This window comes from Saccopteryx bilineata, chromosome 8 (assembly GCF_036850765.1).
Source record: "Saccopteryx bilineata isolate mSacBil1 chromosome 8, mSacBil1_pri_phased_curated, whole genome shotgun sequence".
NCBI classification, from domain to species: Eukaryota; Metazoa; Chordata; class Mammalia; order Chiroptera; family Emballonuridae; genus Saccopteryx; species Saccopteryx bilineata.
This window is the reverse complement of record NC_089497.1, coordinates 26,746,060-26,764,686: the sequence shown is the minus strand read 5'-3', so window position 1 is coordinate 26,764,686 and position 18,627 is coordinate 26,746,060. Positions and strand designations below refer to the sequence as shown.

Genomic DNA, 18,627 nt, shown 5'->3' with positions numbered 1-18,627 from the left:
TATATATATTTAAGAAATTGTTTACACTCTTTGAGCCTGAAATCAACACCCCTTTTTCAAAGTTGAATTTATTTTTAAATTTTTGTTTATTGATTTTAGAGAGGAAAGGGGGAAGAGGGGGAGAGGGGGGAGGGGGAAGGGGGGAGAGGGGGGAGGGGGGAAGCGGGAAGAGGGGGAGAGGGGGGAAGGGGGAGAGGGGGAAGGGGGAGAGGGGGAGAGGGGGGAGGGGGGAAGGGGGAGAGGGGGGGGAGAGGGGGGAGGGGGGAGAGGGGGAAGCGGGGAAAGCAGGAAGAGGGGGAGAGGGGGGAGGGGGGAAGGGGGAGAGGGGGAAGGGGGAGAGGGGGGAGGGGGGAGAGGGGGAGGGGGGAGAGGGGGAGGGGAGAGAGGGGGAAGGGAAAAGGGAGAGGGGAGAGGGGGAGAGGGGGAGAGGGGGAGGGGAGGAGAGGGGGAAGGGGGGGAGGGGGGAGGGGGGAGGGGGGAGAGGGGGAAGGGGGAGAGGGGGAGGGGGGAGAGGGGGAAGCGGGGAAAGCGGGAAGAGGGGGAGAGGGGGGAAGGGGGAGAGGGGGAAGGGGGAGAGGGGGGAGGGGGGAGAGGGGGAAGCGGGGAAAGCAGGAAGAGGGGAAGGGAGGGAACGAACGGGAGAAGAGGGGGAAAGAGGGAGAAACACTGATGTGTTGTTGCTGCGCTTACTTATGAATGCATACGCTGACTCAAGGCTGTGCCCTGGCTGGGGAGCGCCTGCAGACTCGCTGTATCAGGACAGTGCTCTGAGCAGATGACCTGTGAGCAAGGCCTAAAGGGGAATTTCTTAAAGACACTAAATAGCAGGCAATTTATATGCAAAGATGTATTATTTGTAAGAGTGAAAGCTGAAAACAATGTAGATGTCCAAAAGATGTGTAAACTTTTACGCATCAACCACTTGATGGAATAAATATATTATGAAGAGTTTTTAATAAGCTAACAGTTAAATACATATATTCCACACTTACTACTGGCCAGAAGTTTTTGTGCATTATTTTCAAAACAGCCACCTTATGAGATTTTATTACTATCATTCCCATTTTACAACTGAGAAATTGAGTGACATATAATTATACTGAGTAATATACATATTGACATAGTATATATTAAATAATATCTGTAAATGTGTACATACACTTATGTATACAAACATATCTATACATCTGCCATTTTCCAGGTGAGGAGAGCAAGGCTTTAATAGCCTGTAAGTGGTTTGCCTTCAAGTTCCCAGAACCAGCCTCCCAGTGATGCTGACAGCCTGGGTGCCACACCAACGACCCTGGCTGTGGTGACAACGTCAACTCCCAGTGCCCGAAGCACCTGGACGTGCCTTTGTCTCTTGCAATCTGAAACTGTGTAACTAGCTCAAGGCAGCTGGGAGCTGGTATCAACAGCCATCCACTAGGTCAGGCCCAATCGTAATGGGAAGGTCCTTGGGAGCTCTCATTATATGACCTTTCCTCTCACACCCTGGTGACCCTGGAATGTTCCCTCTCTGCTTATACTTCTGCCTCCACCACCACCACCTATTCTTTGCTCCCTGTCAGGATTTTAAGACTGAGGAAGCAGGGATAAGCTGAAACACACCCTGGGTCATTCACGGTATTATCTTGAAGTCAAATGGGACAAAGACAAAAAAAAAAAAAAAAATCCAGATGCGTGCATGTGTGCTGTTTGTGACCTTTCGTTAAAATAACCTGTGCTATGGTGTGACGTCCTCCGCTTGAGCAATGCTTTGCACAGATCATATCGTGTGGGCTGTGAGGGAGGGACAGCGGTCAGGCCCGTGAGCTGGGGAGCAGGCTGAAGGATCAGGCCAGCTGGCAACAACGAGGCCCAGAGCTGAGTAGAGAAGGAGGAATCCACTGCCAAAGGGTCCACAGCCAAGTACAGGACAAGTGCTGACAGCATGAGTGCACAAGGAAATGTATTCCCACGGCTTGAGCGTGTGTGCTTCCTGCTCGGTCTTGGCCGAGGGCCGCTGCTGTCGCTCGCCTCTCTTCATCTTCTGCTGTGTTTATTCAAGGCTTTTCATGCCTTATAGCTTTTGCTTCCATTTTTTCCCCCTAAGTAGCCTTCTGAACTACTCTCCCAGTTTTGACCCTCTCTGCATTTTCCCCTCAAACCTACCAAATATAATACAATATCTGATCTAGTTGACTGGCTGCCATCACTATGGCGCCCCTTCCAGGCAGAGCTCTGACTCCAAGCCAGCTGCAATCACCTGGAGCTACGCGTTCAGGGTCACATGTACAAGGCCTGGTCTAAACTATTTTTAAAGAAACAATATACAAAAAAAACCTTTAAACTGTCTTGCTCAGGAGGTGACTGCAATGGGCACTCCCGGTTACGCCATGAGTGAGCCCTCGAGGTTACTAGGTCACTGTCATCCCCAGTTCATTAGGCATAATTAAATAACACTGAAAGTCACCCTGACTTAAGTGGAGCTCTACTGAGCCAGAAGAATGAAGAATGATGGAATGACCTCAAATTCGATTCCATTTTATATAATTTTTTTTTTTCTGAAGCTGGAAACGGGGAGAGACAGTCAGAAAGACTCCCACATGCGCCCGACCTGGATCCTCCCGGCACGCCCACCAGGGGCGACGCTCTGCCCACCAGGGGCCGTAGCTCTGCCCCTCCGGGGCGTCGCTCTGCCGCGACCAGAGCCACTCTAGCGCCTGGGGCAGAGGCCAAGGAGCCATCCCCAGTGCCCGGGCCATCTTTGCTCCAATGGAGCCTTGGCTGCGGGAGGGGAAGAGAGAGACAGAGAGGGAGGGGGGGGGTGGAGAAGCAAATGGGCGCTTCTCCTATGTGCCCTGGCCGGGAATCGAACCCGGGTCCCTCGCACGCCAGGCCGACTCTCTACTGCTGAGCCAAGCGGCCAGGGCCCCATTTTATATTTTTAAAGCACTGAAATCTGTGGGAAAATCTAGACAGTTTAATAGCGTTGCAGGTACGTAAGTAAGTACCCCACTGCTGGAGAAAATGAACAAGCAGTTGCTGCAGGACCAGAGAGAAGTGATTTGATTATTATAAATTCCATACAACCCCTCAGCGGACTGGGCCCTGGAGCTCTTACGCTACAACTGCCCCCGTCCCTGCATGACATAAGACACCAGTGAAGATCCAGTATACCTATTAATTCAGGAGAAATACTGGTCTCCGCTGCGTTCCACTTGATTCCAGAGATCGGAAAAGAGGCCCAAAGTCTTAACAACGTAACAAAAGCAAATCTAAAAGCTAGTAAAATACTGGGGAAAACAAGTTTACCAAGAGTTCTGTCAAGCAAACCAAGGAATAAAACTTCCTTCTTTAATCCCTGGAGTCTAAATGCTGCTATATTCCTTCTGGTTTTGTCCTTTACAAAACAATCAACTGCAAGTCAACACATCTGCCTGGAATTAGGAACACATTCTGGTTGTGCTCTCCAAAGCCCTCGGGACACGGATCGCGTGATCCCTAAGGAACAGTCCAGGATCTGACCCGGTAGATGCACAGTGCCTGTGTTCTGCAGCGAGGACGTTAGAAAACTGCTTTGTAGTATGCAGTTTTCCTATCTACCCTCTTGTTTATTTTATATTACTTCAGCGTAGGTTTTAAATGTAGCACTTCACTCCTTCCAAGGTTAGAGACATCTAAGAGTCTATGTGGATAAAAGATGTCTCAAATACATTCTTTTTTTTTTTTTATAATTTAGTGATGGGGGGAAGAGAGAGGCTCCCACATACACATGCAACCCCACCAGGATCCACCTGGTAAGCCCCCTATGGGGCGATGCTCTGCCCATCTGGGGTGTTGCTCCCTTGCTCAGCAACCGACCTATTTTTAGTGCCTGAGGCAGAGGCCAAGGAGCCAGCCTCAGTTCCCAGGGCCAACTTGCTGGAGCCAATTGAGCCACAGCTCTAGGAGGAGGTAGAGAGAGAGAGATAAGAGAAATAGAGAGGGACTGGGGAGAGGTGGAGAAGCAGATGGGCGCTTTTCCTGTGTGCCCTGACTAGGAATCAAACCGGGATAATTCACATGCCTGCAGAGGCTCTACCACTGAGCCAACCGGCCAGGGCCGTCTCACATCAACTCTACCTGCTAATTTATTTATATAAATATATGTCTGTGGCAACCACAAAGCTTTAAAACCTATATCCAAATACTGTACTATATACTTAAATTTTTCAAAGAGGGTAGATCTTATGTTTAGTCTTCTTATAACTTATAAAAAAGTGATAACAAACAAGATGGAAGAAAATTTTGGAAGGTGATGAATAGGTCCATGGCCTTGATAGAGGTGAGGGTTTCAGAGGTGTAATTTACTGCAAAACTCACTGAGTACTGTATACATTAAATACGTACAGCTTCTTTCATGTTGAATAAAGTGGTTTTTGAAAAAGAGAACTCCCCAATTATATGCTACACCTAGAGAATATAAAACTTTTTAATGTACAACTTGATAAACTAGCTTTCAAAGCATTTCCATAACACATACATATTTAAATTTAAACTTTCCAAATATGTATAGATTTTTTAGTATAGTCCTCTGGAAATATTTTAGTGAACATAAATTTAAATTTTCAGTAAACTGTCTGAAAGTTCATGTAAATAATTATTTATTATATATGTGTGTATTGGTCTGCAATGTCACCATATATTTATAGCTACGAATGAATGCTAATATCCTTTGGTTGAATGAGATCCAGGATTCCACTGCTGAGGTGCTTATTTAGTCTAACCATTTTTGTAAAGGAGGGAAATGAATTATTTGGCAGAGGCTCCGGAGTCAGGCAGACTTGCCCTCAAGTCCCAGCTCTACACTCGGCACAGCACCGTGAAGATCCTCAGTGTCTGTATCTGCAAGCTGGGAGTCATGAGAGTATATCATTGTCTTTGTGAAGATTAAGTGTAAGTATGCATGTCAAGTCCTGGACAAATGCTATGTTATTATTATTATTATTATTATTTTTTGTATTTTTCTGAAGCTGGAAACAGGGAGAGACAGTCAGACAGACTCCCACATGTGCCCGACCGGGATCCACCCGGCACGCCCACCAGGGGGCGATGCTCTACCCACCAGGGGGCATGGCTCTTTTGCGACCAGAGCCACTCCAGCGCCTGGGGCAGAGGCCAAGGAGCCATCCCCAGCGCCCGGGCCATCCTTGCTCCAATGGAGCCTCGCTGCAGGAGGGGAAGAGAGAGACAGAGAGGAAGGAGAGGGGGAGGGGTGGAGAAGCAGATGGGCGCTTCTCCTGTGTGCCCTGGCTGGGAATCGAACCCGAGACTTCTGCACGCCAGGCCGATGCTCTACCACTGAGCCAACCGGGCAGGGCCAAATGCTATATTATTACAATGAGGATTAAGAAAGCATCTTTATAACCTAACAATTAATCTTCTAATTTTTTAAAAAACCTAATTTAAAGAGAATAAAAGATTTTCTTTGAAGGGTATTTTTATTTATTTACATAGAGACTGTGTCATCATTTTTGTAAATGGTGCAAATTTTGTGTGCACTAATTAACGTGTCAATTTGTGCCGATTTTCAAATGTATATTATCACAGACTCGATCAAATATTTCCCAATTATTTAGCTATACAGGATGGGACAAAAGTAGGTTTAGAGTGGTATCCATTTTTCAAATGCAGTAATTATTATTCTTGTATTATTATTTACTTAATTATATTTGAACGTGGATACCACTGTAAAGCTAGTTTTGCGCCACAGAGTTAATTCTTGTATTTATTCTTGCTAAATATTTACAGGGTCAGCAATGCTTCCATTTGGCTCTCTTTTTCAAATAAGGAAGGAAAAGAGAGGTGTTGAATGCTAGGTGGAAGATGTGTTGAATCGTGACCCATAGTTCTTTCTCTAAGCGTGTGGTCAAAAGGACCTTGAAAAAAAAAACAAGGTGAAGGCTCTAGTTTTGTACTGCTTGCCTTTTAGTGGTCAAGCAAGGAGAGGCCAGGTAGAGAAAACCTGTGGTCTGTTGTATATTGTGGACTAAATACCTCAAAAGTTATCTATCCATTGCTCAAGTAAATTCAGTGCCCAGTCTTCAAGGGACTGCCTTATATTTCTCCCAGGTACAACTGGTTTCCAATTTTCCTAATGACAAGAATCATTCATGAAAAATAAAATGCTCCCTGTTCCCTGTGCTTTGTTTCTCATTCTGGATCCCTGCGGTCTGACAAGGTGAGGGGTTGCGACAGCTGAGACTGGCCCCAGCACACAGAGCCCTAAAGGGCCAGAGCACACAACCCGGTGCTCATCCAGCGTCCGGGTGGACCCAGTAACCAGCCTTCACTTCATTATCAGTTCCTTCAGAGAGGACTATGCCAGAGAGCTCAGAATTTACATGGGTCAAGTTTATTTTGGAAAGAGACTGAAGTGGTAACTCCCTATTCATAAGGAGTTATTCATAACCACGCCCCTCTGAACATATTCAAGTCTCCACAGCTGGTCGGAGAAATAAGCAACCTCTGATAAGCCCTGATATCTTGTAGAACAACCATTTATCTCCTCCATGCCTCGTCAGCTTTCTCCGGGAGTCCTGAAGGTTCTAGTCTTCTTTTCTCCAGACTTAATTCCCTCCACACCATGCCTTGATACAGTCACCTCAAAGATCTTTCTAAACCACTAACATAATCCTACTCGCTAGGTCTAAAATCCATCAGCAGCTGAAGGTCAAGTCAAGAACACAAATCTCAACTCCTCAAGGTGGTGTATCAGGCCCTTCCTTATCTGGCTCTAGACATATCTTCCCAAACTTCTCCCTCATATGCTGACTTAACTGTATTTCCTGACATGCCCCCTTTTACTTAACATTGCCGTTTCTCAACCTCAGCACTATTAACATTTTGGGTCAAATGATTCCTTCTTTGCTGGGGGTAAGGGATGAGGAGGTGAGCCTGTGAATTGCAGGTGTTTAGCAGTATCACTGGCCTCTACCCACTAAATGTCAGTAGCCTCCAACCCCCCCCCCAAGTCATGACAATACAGTATTTCTTCAGACACTGCCAATGGCCCCTAGACTTGGGTACAATCACCCCACGCTGAGGGCCACTGGCTTACATCTGTGTCTTCAAAGGTAGTGTTTTGGCAACATTACCTTTCCTCTTCACCCTGTCTTGAATTTCTTCACTTGGCTAACTCCTGAACTCGAAATTTCAGTTCAGCTGTCATCTTAACGTCCTCTCACTTCCAAGCAGAAGTAACTGATCTTTTTTGACTACCCTGAGTTCTTTGTGCTCACTCTCATCATGATCAAAACAGTATCAACCATTTACATAAGCGTCACTTCCCTACCCGGCCTGCCTGCGCTGTGGGTGCAGGGGCTGAGTCTCAGCCCCTGTATCTCCAGCACCTGGCACAATCCAGTTCGCAGAGGAGGTGTTTCAAAACATGTGCAATTAACAGATGAAAAGTAAATATAAGTATTCTAGAATAATTGGTGGCAGTTAAGAAAAACAGGCAAGTCACATAAATATATAGTTCAGTGCCCTCAGAGATCACGTCCAGTTTTTCTAGAAAGATAAAGAGATAAAGAATTTGGGAGCTAACTCACAGCTTGTAAGTACCGGAAAGACAAGATGGGGCCACTCAATGCCCTACAGGTATTGCTGTCTTCAAAATCTCCTTCTTCAAGCAAGAACTGCAGGCCTTTAAAATGTTCTTTTTCATAGGCAACCCACCTAGAAATACAGGACACCAACAGAGCCATTAATGAAACTAGTCAAGAAAGAAAAAAATCATGATAAAGCACCTAGGTCAACATCACCATTTTGTTACTGTTTAAAAAGACACATGGTGTGTGCTTACAGATCAATAATTTTTACAGTTTAGAGGTTTTTCCCAACAAAAGGTTTAACTGTTGTAGAATGCAACAAAGCAATGCTCATTATAGTTCGTGGTCTAGCTTGATACCACATTTCAAAATGGTTAAAGAATAGTTTGCCCAGTAAAAAATAATGGAAAACACAAATAAGCAATGAGAAAAGTTACAAACCCACAGAGACTCAAAGATAATCATTCTTGTTTCATTGATTCGGCCTTCTGGAATCACAGGATGATTGTTATATTAAATTTTTATTTAGGGTCTAAGTTAAAGGAACCTCTCACCGGGCCTCAGACCTACAACCCATTACAGGGGGGCTTAGCAAAGAGAAACCGGGAAATGCGACTGGGCGGGGCTTAGCCGGGTGGCCTGCCCTGTATGCGAAGACTTCTGTACGTCTTCGTGGTGGGAGATGCTGCCCCCACCCTTTTATCCGTGGCGATCATGGAAAAAGGAGCGCTGTGGCAGGGTGCGTTTCAGGGACACGGGTTTCTTGATTCCTAATCTAAAACTGCCAGTCTAGGACACCGATGAACACCACTAGTCAGGACGCCCCTCCAGGACACCTCACGGAGCAGCCGGAGCAGTGACTGCAGGGTGGGTGCACCTGGCTCACCAGGCACGTCGGCCTGCTGCAGTCAGAGTGGGACACGCTCCCAGGTCACAGTCCAAGGATGACTATTTCTGGCTCCTGGGCTGGGAAGTGTAAATTCTGGAGTTTGACAGAGGGAAGCTTCGCAGGGCTGACTACTACGTTTTCTTCATATTTGTTCAAGCACTTCATAAAATTTGAAAATTCAAGAAAAAATAAAATTGAAAAAAAAAATAAATGTATTCTTATGAAAACATATTTACCAAAACAAAATAATTAAATGATTATCAAAATGTGAGACCAGTTACGTACACAACCCACCTATCTACCATATTGCATAGTCTCCTCCATTCCCATTTGGGCTGGTATGGCCATCACTTGATTTTCTGCTGGAGATTGCAAAGTCTACGTCTCTAATGGGTTTATTTATACTTACGAGTTCTTCGGGGGTTTTCAAAAGCAGTTCAGGGTCAGAGGTTAACCAAAATCAAACATGCCTGACTTTGAAACAGACAACCAAAGCTAGTCCTTTGATGAGGAGGCTCGCTGTCAATGTCCTCAGAACAGAAAGTCAACTAAGATCAACAGAACAGAGGACTAAAACTAGGGCTCTCATCCATGTTCAGTCTATGAGAAAGATAATTTTATCTGCAGTCCTTATTTCTATATCATCCTTAGTAACACTAAGTGCTGAAGTTTTAGAAACTGTTTTCTGTATTTAATCTATCTCAAAATTTGCAGCACCATGAGTTTGCAAAAAGATATTAGTAACTAATATGTTTTATTTCCCATATTATCAAAGGAATTTTTATCCTCAAACTAAGGCACACTGTTTTTGTTCTGCTTTGCACATTTTTTTGTATTGCCCTTCAAAAACAGACTACTGAATCAACTACTGAGAATATGACACTCACACTCCACCGATGACACGAATTGATCCAATTCCGTGAAAGTCCTTGTCATTTTTTAAAAAATTAGGGACAGAATCTATATGTTCACTAAACTCTTTGGCCTGTCCATGGAAGTGAGGTTTTTCGTAAATAATAACCTGAAAAATACGAAAGAAAATTATTTAACACACTCATATTTTAGAGTAGATACACACTGATTTACTAAAGTGGCACTCAAGATAGCAATGTGAATAGGGACCATTGTCTATTTTTTCATTAATATAAGTTTATAATAAGGCACACTACACTGTCTGATAGTCACAAGGAGTAAAACGAGTCTCTAGCATCATAAAGATAAAATATCTTCATTAACAGTATACTTCTCTCATATTTTTTATTTATTTATTCATTTTATAGAGCAGAGAGAAAGGGAGAGAGAGAGACAGAGAGGGAGAGAGAGAGGAGAGACAGAGAGAGAAGGTGGGGAGGAGCTGGAAGCATCAACTCCCATATGTGCCTTGACCAGGCAAGCCCAGGGTTTCGAACTGGCAACCTCAGCATTTCCAGGTCGATGCTTTATCCACTGCGCCACCACAGGTCAGGCTACTTCTCTCATATTAATACACTCGGGGCTAATCACATTGTTCTGGTTACCAAAATTCTAGGACTATCTCCTAGGATCAACTGTCTTACAACTGGTTTGTTTTTTTTTCCAGAGACACAGAGAGAGAGTCAGAGTGAGGGATAGACAGGGACAGGCAGACAGGAATGGAGAGAGATGAGAAGCATCAATCATCAGTTTTTCATTGTGAGTACTTAGTTGTTCATTGATTGCTTTCTCATATATGTCTTGACCACGGGCCTTCAGCAGACCGAGTGACCCCTTGCTGGAGCCAGCAACCTTGGGTCCAAGCTGGTAAGCTTTTTTGTTGTTGTTGTTCAAGCCAGATGAGCCCTTGCTCAAGCTTGGCGACCTTGGGGTCTCAAACCTGGGTCTTCCGCTTCCCAGTCTGACGCTCTATCCACTGCGCCACCGCCTGGTGAGGCCACAACTTTTTCTTGAATTATCCTTCCCAGGTTTACCCTGTGGTTAGATTTTAATATAAACCTGCCTTATATTTATTGAATTTCCTCTATAAGGAATAAAATCTCTCTTGAGGTTCCAGGACATAATAGTAATGAATTATCTATTAATTTGAGAAAACATACGCTGCTTCTTAAAACAGTCCTATGATTGTTATTATTCAATGTGAAAAAATAGGTAAATTCTTGAATCTAAGTACAAAATTCCTAAAAATAAAAAATGATTGAAAAATTCTAGTATTTTTATTCCATATTTGACTTAAATTGGGGGTGTACGTGTAGAAGGAAATAAATTCTCAGCATTTCATTTACTTCAAATATGGATTGGTACAAATATTTCGCTTCTACCATTTTGATGCTCTTTATTCCCAAGTCTGAGCTGCCCTTAGTATGTGGAAGTGGTAACAGCGATAGTGTATCCATCGCTGTCACCCGGTCCTGTTGGTGGTGGAGAGCATAATTTGTGCACTACAGGCGACCCACGGCCTTAAGATCTCATGTTTAAACACAATGAACCCGCAGGTCACAGCGCTCTTGTTTTTAAAAACGTGTAAAATTACACAGACTGACATAAATATGCAGTACTGCTCTTGCAGTTTTCTACCTATTAAGTTTTCACTAGGGGCGGTGTCGGAATTAATGAAGTTTTATTTGGGTTTAGTACATGCTACATATACTGAACACACTCAACCCAAGAAAGAAGCAATAATTCTTTGATGAGTAAGCCATAAACTAACCTCTGACCGATTGAACACTGTGACTGTCTCTGACAGCCACGCCATTCAGACACCTCTATAACCTGTCAAACTGCAAATGTCCAAGGAAGACCCAGCCTGCGGCACGAGAAGTTCTCATTCAGCAAACAAAGGATTGAGACAGGAGTCACTCAGGGAGTGTCCCAGCTAATTCTGCATCTATTAGGTCCCTGGTTTGAAACTTTGATTACAGGCTAGACTCACCTGGGGAGCTCTGAAAATATATGACCGCACCCCAGACCAAAACAGCATCTCTGTGGGCAGAACCCAGGCCGAGCTGTTCCTGTATGTGCCCCGACCAGGGCATTGAACTGGCAACCTTCATGCTCCAGAATGAAGCTCCAACCAACTGAGCTATCTGGCCAGGGCTTAATTTTTATTGATTTTTAGAGAGATAGAGAGGGGAAGGAAGAGATCGGGGAGGGGGAAGGAAAGCATTCCTTTGTTATTCCACTCAGTCATGCATTCTTTGGTTGCTTCCTGTGTGTCCTGACCGAGCTTCAAACCCATAACCTTGTCATTTGAGGATAACGCTCTTAACCGACTGAACTAACCAGTCAGGGCCCAGGCAAAGTATTTTTAAAAAGTCTCAGATAAGTATGATTTCATCATACAGCCAAGATGTATTAAATACACTCTGCTAATAAGTTCCAAAAGACTCCATCTATGTCAGTGTTTTTCAACCAACCAGTCCACGGACAGGTGCTGGTCCACAAAAGAGTTAACCACATACACCACCAAGGTGGTTAACTCTTTTGTGGACCAGCATGAAATTTCTGGCGAACTGTCACTGGGCCATGGACCGGGTTGAGAAACATTGATCTAGGCCCTGGCTGGTTGGCTCAGTATATGGATGTACTCGATTCCCACTCAGAGCACACAGGAGAAGTGACCATCTGCTTCTCCACCCCTCATCACACCCCCTTCTCTCCCTCTGCGCCTCCCATAGCCAGTGGCTCAACTAGTTCCAGCATGGCCCCAGGAGCTGAGGACTGCTCGGTTGGTCCAAGCACGTCAGCCTTAGGAGCTAAAAAGAACAGCTCGGTTGATTCGAGCATGGGCCCCAGACAGGGGTTGCCGGGTGGATCCTGCACACGCAGGAGTCCATCTCACTATTTCCTCTCCTCTCACTTAAGAGAAAAGAAAAACACTGATCTATGCAATTGAGAGAATAATGGCAGTCAATTCTGTATATTAGGAAGCCCCCCAAATGGGAGGTCTGGATAAGTAGTGTCTTGTTTGGAGGGAAGGAGAAAAACGGATGAACCCGCGCCTCCACACTTGCCTCTGGAGACGCTGTGACCCAATGAAGCCGAGGTGTGTGTGCATATTCTGTCACTGCACTGTTCATCCACCGATCTCTCCTTACACACATCTAATAATCGATTTCTTCCTTTCTTTCCAAAATGGGCTTAATCTTGACACCATACCAGTCTAGCTTTCATTGCCTCTACCCTTCCCTTCAAATACTCATAATTAAAACACTGCCATCTAATTGATGAGAACTATTTACACCTTCTGGTCATCCTTGATCTCCTTCTTGACTGCCACTCCCACAGGCATGCTGGTTACCTCCCCTTCCACGTCTGGCGGTCACCTATAACCCACCCCAAACCAAAATCAAATTGATCACCTTTCCGATACATAGGTACTTACTGGGTTTGGCTAGGTTTCGGGACAGCCCTCGATCGCTGCGTTCTGACCCCAACCCCTGCATTCAGAGCCTGGGCCCTCGGCAAGCACTTCGTGCAGTCACTTCCCACCGCCCTGACGTCCATGAGCGAGGCACTGTTGACCTGTCCTCAGGTAACTGTTGCCTATTTTAACAGTTCACAACAGCTGAAGACTAATACTCAAACTATTAAGCCTGCTACAAAAGTCTGTTCAAAACATACCTTCAGGTTCATAGGCACTTCCACCTTCAGTCCACCCTAAAGAGGAGAAGAAATTTTAATGTCAGATACACAAATATTTGAAAGTAACTATGAGATGTATATAGGTTACATCAAAATCTGATTAGTCAAGATTACATAACCAGTGAAATTCTAGTGGTAAACTAAAAATTTTAAGACCTCTCCAAGAGTGCTATCAAAAATCAAGTCACACTTCTCTACATCAATGTAGAAGGGGCCAGAGATATTAAAAAGATACTTTCCACATTATTAACTACTACAGGAAGGAAACTGAACTTTAGTCCTTAAGCACACACAAGCAATTAAAGATTTAATCCCACTACAGACTATTCAAAAATAAGGAAGTTGCTAATAGATGTAAAAATCTAATTTGACAGAAGAGATTTTTAAACCACTTATTACTAAATATCTTTTCTTTTTTCTTTCTTTTTTTTTTTTTTTATTTATTCATTTTAGAGAGGAGAGGGAGAGAGAGAGAGAGAGAGAGAAGAGACAGAGAGAGAGAAGGGGGGGAGGAGCTGGAAGCATCAACTCCCATATGTGCCTTGACCAGGCAAGCCCAGGGTTTTGAACCAGCGACCTCAGCATTTCCAGGTCGATGCTTTATCCACTGCGCCACCACAGGTCAGGCCCTAAATATCTTTTCTAAATAAGACAGAACACTTCCTCTTCCAAGTTTGTCAATATGTTTTTATCACATTTAATGTCTTTGTGACCTCAAGGTTGTAGAGCATAAAAAGTAGCTCTCTCCTCACAAAAACCCTAATTCGCTAATCTACTTGTTTCTAATGCTATCCCACATTACAGTATCTTTTACAATTTCTTAGTTTGTCTTGCTTTGAAATTTGTGTGTGTGTGTGTGTGTGTGTGTGTGTGTGTGAGACAGAGACAGAGAGACAGACAGGAAGGGAGAGTGAAGAGAAGCATCAATTCTTTATTGCGGCTCCTTAGTTGTTCATTGACTGCTTTCCCATATGTGCCCTTTTTTTTTTCTTTTTCTTTTTGTATTTTTCTGAAGCTGGAAACGGGGAGAGACAGTCAGACAGACTCCCGCATGCGCCCGACCGGGATCCACCTGGCACGCCCACCAGGGGGCGATGCTCTGCCCACCAGGGGGTGACACTCTGCCCCTCCGGGGCGTACTCTGCTGCAACCAGAGCCACTCTAGCGCCTGGGGCAGAGGACAAGGAGCCATCCCCAGCGCCCGGGCCATCTTTGCTCCAATGGAGCCTTGGCTGCGGGAGGGGAAGAGAGAGACAGAGAGGAAGGAGAGGGGGAGGGGTGGGGAAGCAGATGGGCGCTTTTCCTGTGTGCCCTGGCCGGGAATCAAACCCGGGACTTCTGCATGCCAGGCCGACACTCTACCACTCTACCACTGAGCCAACCGGCCAGGGCTTTTTTTTTTTTTTTTTTTTTTTTACAGAGACAGAGAGTCAGAGAGAGGGACAGACAGACATGAGAAGCATCAATCATCTGCGACACCTTAGTTGTTCATTGATTGCTTTCTCATATGTGCCTTGACCATGGGCCTTCAGCAGACCGAGTAACCCCTTGCTCAAACCAGCGACCTGGGGTCCAAGCTGGTGAGCTTTGCTCAAACGAGATGAGCCTGCGCTCAAGCTGGCTACCTCGGGGTCTCGAACCTGGGTCCTCCACATCCCAGTCCGATGCTCTATCCACTGTACCACCTCCTGGTCAGGCGCTCTGAAATTTTTTAAGAGTCGCAAAACAACCAAGTATGGTTTCCCTCACAGGTAACATTTAATTAACAGTTTGTCCCTAAAATAAAAATGCCTGCAAGAAAATAAATGAATACCGCAGACACTTATCTTTAAGAAAGCCACCGCTGACAAAATGCTCATTTATTATTAATGCTGCGCTTACCGTGCATTACTACAATAGAAGAGTATAATTTGCAAGTAATTTATAATAAGCATCCAAAAACCAATTTAGAACTTCATTACATATTCAAAAATTTCACAGAACAACACTTATAAGAAAATTGCATCCACTGCGATAAACTTAGCACAAAAGAAATTCAGACATTTGTCATTCGGAAAAACAATTTAAACTTTACACAGTTGGTCTCTACAATACAAAGAAACAGGAAAACAATGAAATTAATAGTTTGTTAATTCAGACCTATTTAATTCTGGATTCACTGGTACTTGGAAAAATGTTCCCTTTTAAATTCGCTTACCACTTGAAGTGGGCGCAAAGATTTAATTTCTGCTGCAGAAATCTCCAAGAGCCCATGGTCCTCCTCCAGAACTGCAGCCTGCCCCTTGAAGTTAATATCTGGGTAGGCAAGCCAACTAAAGAAGAAAGGAATGGTTGGTTAAGTATAACAGGAATACCTCAGTCTGGCTCTGTAAAAGTTTAAAGTAAAAAGGGTTACATTAAAACAAAACAAAACCCATCACAGAATTATGCTAATAAAACACACTCATAGACACTTCACCAAGCAGCACACGAGTTAACATGTTATTAAGTACTTACATTCAAACACTACCTATCCTATAATTCTATCATGTTTTCCAAACATTAAAGATTGCCAATACTTAAAAGGTATGAGACCTTTAATTTAAGCAGAATATAAGTGAAGTATCAATACTATTCCACTATATTCCATTCTGTTTAACACTGGAGCAGTCAGAGGAAGCAATTCCACCAGGCATCTTACACCTTTGACCTCTGCTTTTAGAGTCAGTATCAGTTCTATCAGCTACCTCAGGAACAGTCTGAGAAGATTCCCAATAGACTCACCTAGCTTCCACCTAAATTTGATAATTACAGACATCGCTCATGGACAGGGTTAATAACTGGGTCTTCCCAAGAGTTCTTTCTAATACCTGGTGGCAGAATGTACAAAGTAAGATGTCTTAGGATGACCCTGAAATCGTACACCACATTGTCAGAGCAGATGGAAACAGTGAGTGAGAGAGGAGGAAGCCACGTCGAACCACGCTTCACAGAATCTGTGATTCTAGCCAATGGAACTGATCTAAGACTACACTCAGACCCCTACTCCTGAAGATACCTTAGGAATAAAAAACCCCTAGCCTGAGACCAACCATTAATTATCACATGAGCGCAGTGCCACCTGCCTTGCAGGGACAGAGGAGTAATACACCAACAGGCACCATGTGCCCGACACGCAAAGGCGCTCAGTAACTTCCAGCTCGGAGGCACTCTAGAACTTGTTCAGGCTCCAGAATTTCAGGCCAGGGACATATACATATGTTTTTTTTATTTCTCAGTCCTAAAATTTGGTGGAGAAAAAAAGACAATGGCTGCATCTCTCAAGGTGTCTGAGAATCTATCTCTGCTCCTGTCAGACATAAAAGACTTCACAGGAGCCAAAGAAAGACAGAATCTGTTTGATCCCTGCAATAGCCTTTCTTGGGTATCCAGGAGTATAAGCGAAACGAACACTTCAGAAGTACGGCTATCACCGATTGAAATCTGAAACAAAAAGTTGCCTCTGGTGGCCATCAATCACTGTAACAGAGAGAAACTGATACGTACACGCCTGATTTCACAGTGAAGGACACAGACTTGAGGATATTCAGCTCTTCCAAATTAGGGACTGCTCGCTGTATGTAGACGGGACAGCACGCTGGGTCAGACTGCGGGCAAAGCTCTACCTCTGGAATACTGCAATCCTGAAAGAAAAACGGGCTCTGAAGTCACCTAAAGAAACACACAGTCCAGTGTTACCACCCTGGACATGCAGTTACAATCATTCTCATTGTTCAGTTCAATTTCTTCATAAGAGCAACATAAAGGAAATACTGTTTCTCTGTATCAGTTTTTAAAATACATTAAAATTTTTTTTTTTTTTACATTTTTGAATTACAGTTGACAGTCATTTTTATTTTATATTAGTTTCGGGGCACAGCATAGTGGTTAGACATTTCTATAGCAAGTGATCTCCTGTAAGTCTACTATCCACCTGGCACCATAGTTACTATTGACTATGTTCCCTATGTTATCATTTACATTCCTGTGACCTTTTTTCTTTTTTTTTTTTGAGAGAGAGAGACAGGAAGGGAGAGAGAGAGAGAGAAAAGCATCAATTCGTAGTTGCTTTCACTTTAGTTGTACATTGATTGCTTCTCGTATGTGCCTTGACCGGGGCCAAGCTAGTAACCCCTTGCTCAAGCCTTGGGCTTTCCATGCCAGCGACCTTTGGACTCAGGCTGGCAAGCCTTGGGATCATTTGGATGAATCCCTGCTCAAGCCAGTGACCGTGTTGACGAGCCCACGCTCAGAGCCAGTGACCTCAGGACTCTGAACCCGAGATCTCAGCTTTCCAGGTCGATGCTTTACCCACTGTGTCGCCCCCGTCAGGCCTCCATCCCTGTGACTACTTTGTAACTACCAATTTGTACTTAATTCCTTCACTTTTTCATCCAGTCCCCCAACTCCCCTCCCATCTAGGAACCAATACACTTTTTAAGGAGTTACACTGATTACATGAAAACTACAAATATTGTTGATTGAAAAAGTACTACTCCAGTATCTTCTGCTTTGTTTTTTTCAAGTCTTGTTCCATTAAGCAATACTCACAGTTACCAAACTATCTGAATGCCAAAAGGGTGTAAACCTTCCTTCTGAGAAGCACAACAAAGCCATAGAGAGGAAGGGAGTTAAATAAAAGCTGGTCTCACGGGGAACATTAAAAATAAATAACAGAGAAGCACTATGCCCTCAGTGTTATTTAATTTACACTGATGAGAGAATTAGGAATTAGAAGTGAGCGTAAAGGAAATCTGTTTTCCTACTTGAGGCATTCTGTTTATTTTCTTTAGGACAAGTTGGTTGGAAGGAGAAAGGCATAATGAAATGTGACCCTGCATTCCATCACACATCCGTTGTCACCATGTCCCGTCACACCTTCCTTAGAATTTCACTTGTATATATTTCTTACCTGGTTGCACGGTCAAGGCCAATACTATGATTACGGACCTATGCCACCGGTCAAGCACTAGCTTCTCTTTATACAGCTGGGCTGGTTAGAACAGCACTCTCCTCGTGACACTCCTTGGCTCAAGGCCCAAGCACAATCAAATTTCTATTTGTTTCCCTTCCTACAATATGGCACCAACCCAGTAGCTAGACTAACCTCCCGCACCATTTCAGTCACACTGTCTTGTCTGTGGCCCCGGTGAGCTTAGTTAGTATACCACCCATTGAAAACAAAGGGATAATTCTCTGTATTCTTACTTATGAAAATCTTGGAATAGTCAAGTTCCAACTTAAAAATGACCTCATCTTTTCTTAGAGAATCAAAAATCCCAATTATTTTTCCCTTCTTGAAATTACAGATGTGCTTCTGTCTGAACACACATCTATTTCAGTAGTGTGAGTGTTTAATCATACAAGGTTCAGTAACATAATTCTCATCTAGGACACTGTGAAATTCAAATGATTATGCTTTAAGAAGATGGGTAAATGTAGTAACAATCAGAGGTGACACTGATTGGACTAAACAATTCTATTTTTTATTCTAACCCATTTTGCAATTTTAAAACTGAAATTTTC

At 43.9% G+C, this 18,627-nt stretch overlaps 1 protein-coding gene across 1 annotated transcript in view; it reads right to left on the bottom strand.

Annotated features, from left to right (window-relative positions):
* The window catches only part of CRYBG3 (crystallin beta-gamma domain containing 3), a 131,360-nt gene that overhangs the window by 44,039 nt on the left and 68,694 nt on the right, over nt 1–18,627 (bottom strand). The window contains exons 8-12 of the mRNA XM_066241610.1: nt 16,609–16,745; nt 15,281–15,395; nt 13,063–13,098; nt 9,354–9,487; nt 7,578–7,704 (exon numbers count right to left, since the gene is read on the bottom strand). Of these exons, the coding sequence (XP_066097707.1) occupies nt 7,578–7,704; nt 9,354–9,487; nt 13,063–13,098; nt 15,281–15,395; nt 16,609–16,745 (549 nt within the window). The remainder of the gene's footprint in view (nt 1–7,577; nt 7,705–9,353; nt 9,488–13,062; nt 13,099–15,280; nt 15,396–16,608; nt 16,746–18,627) is intronic.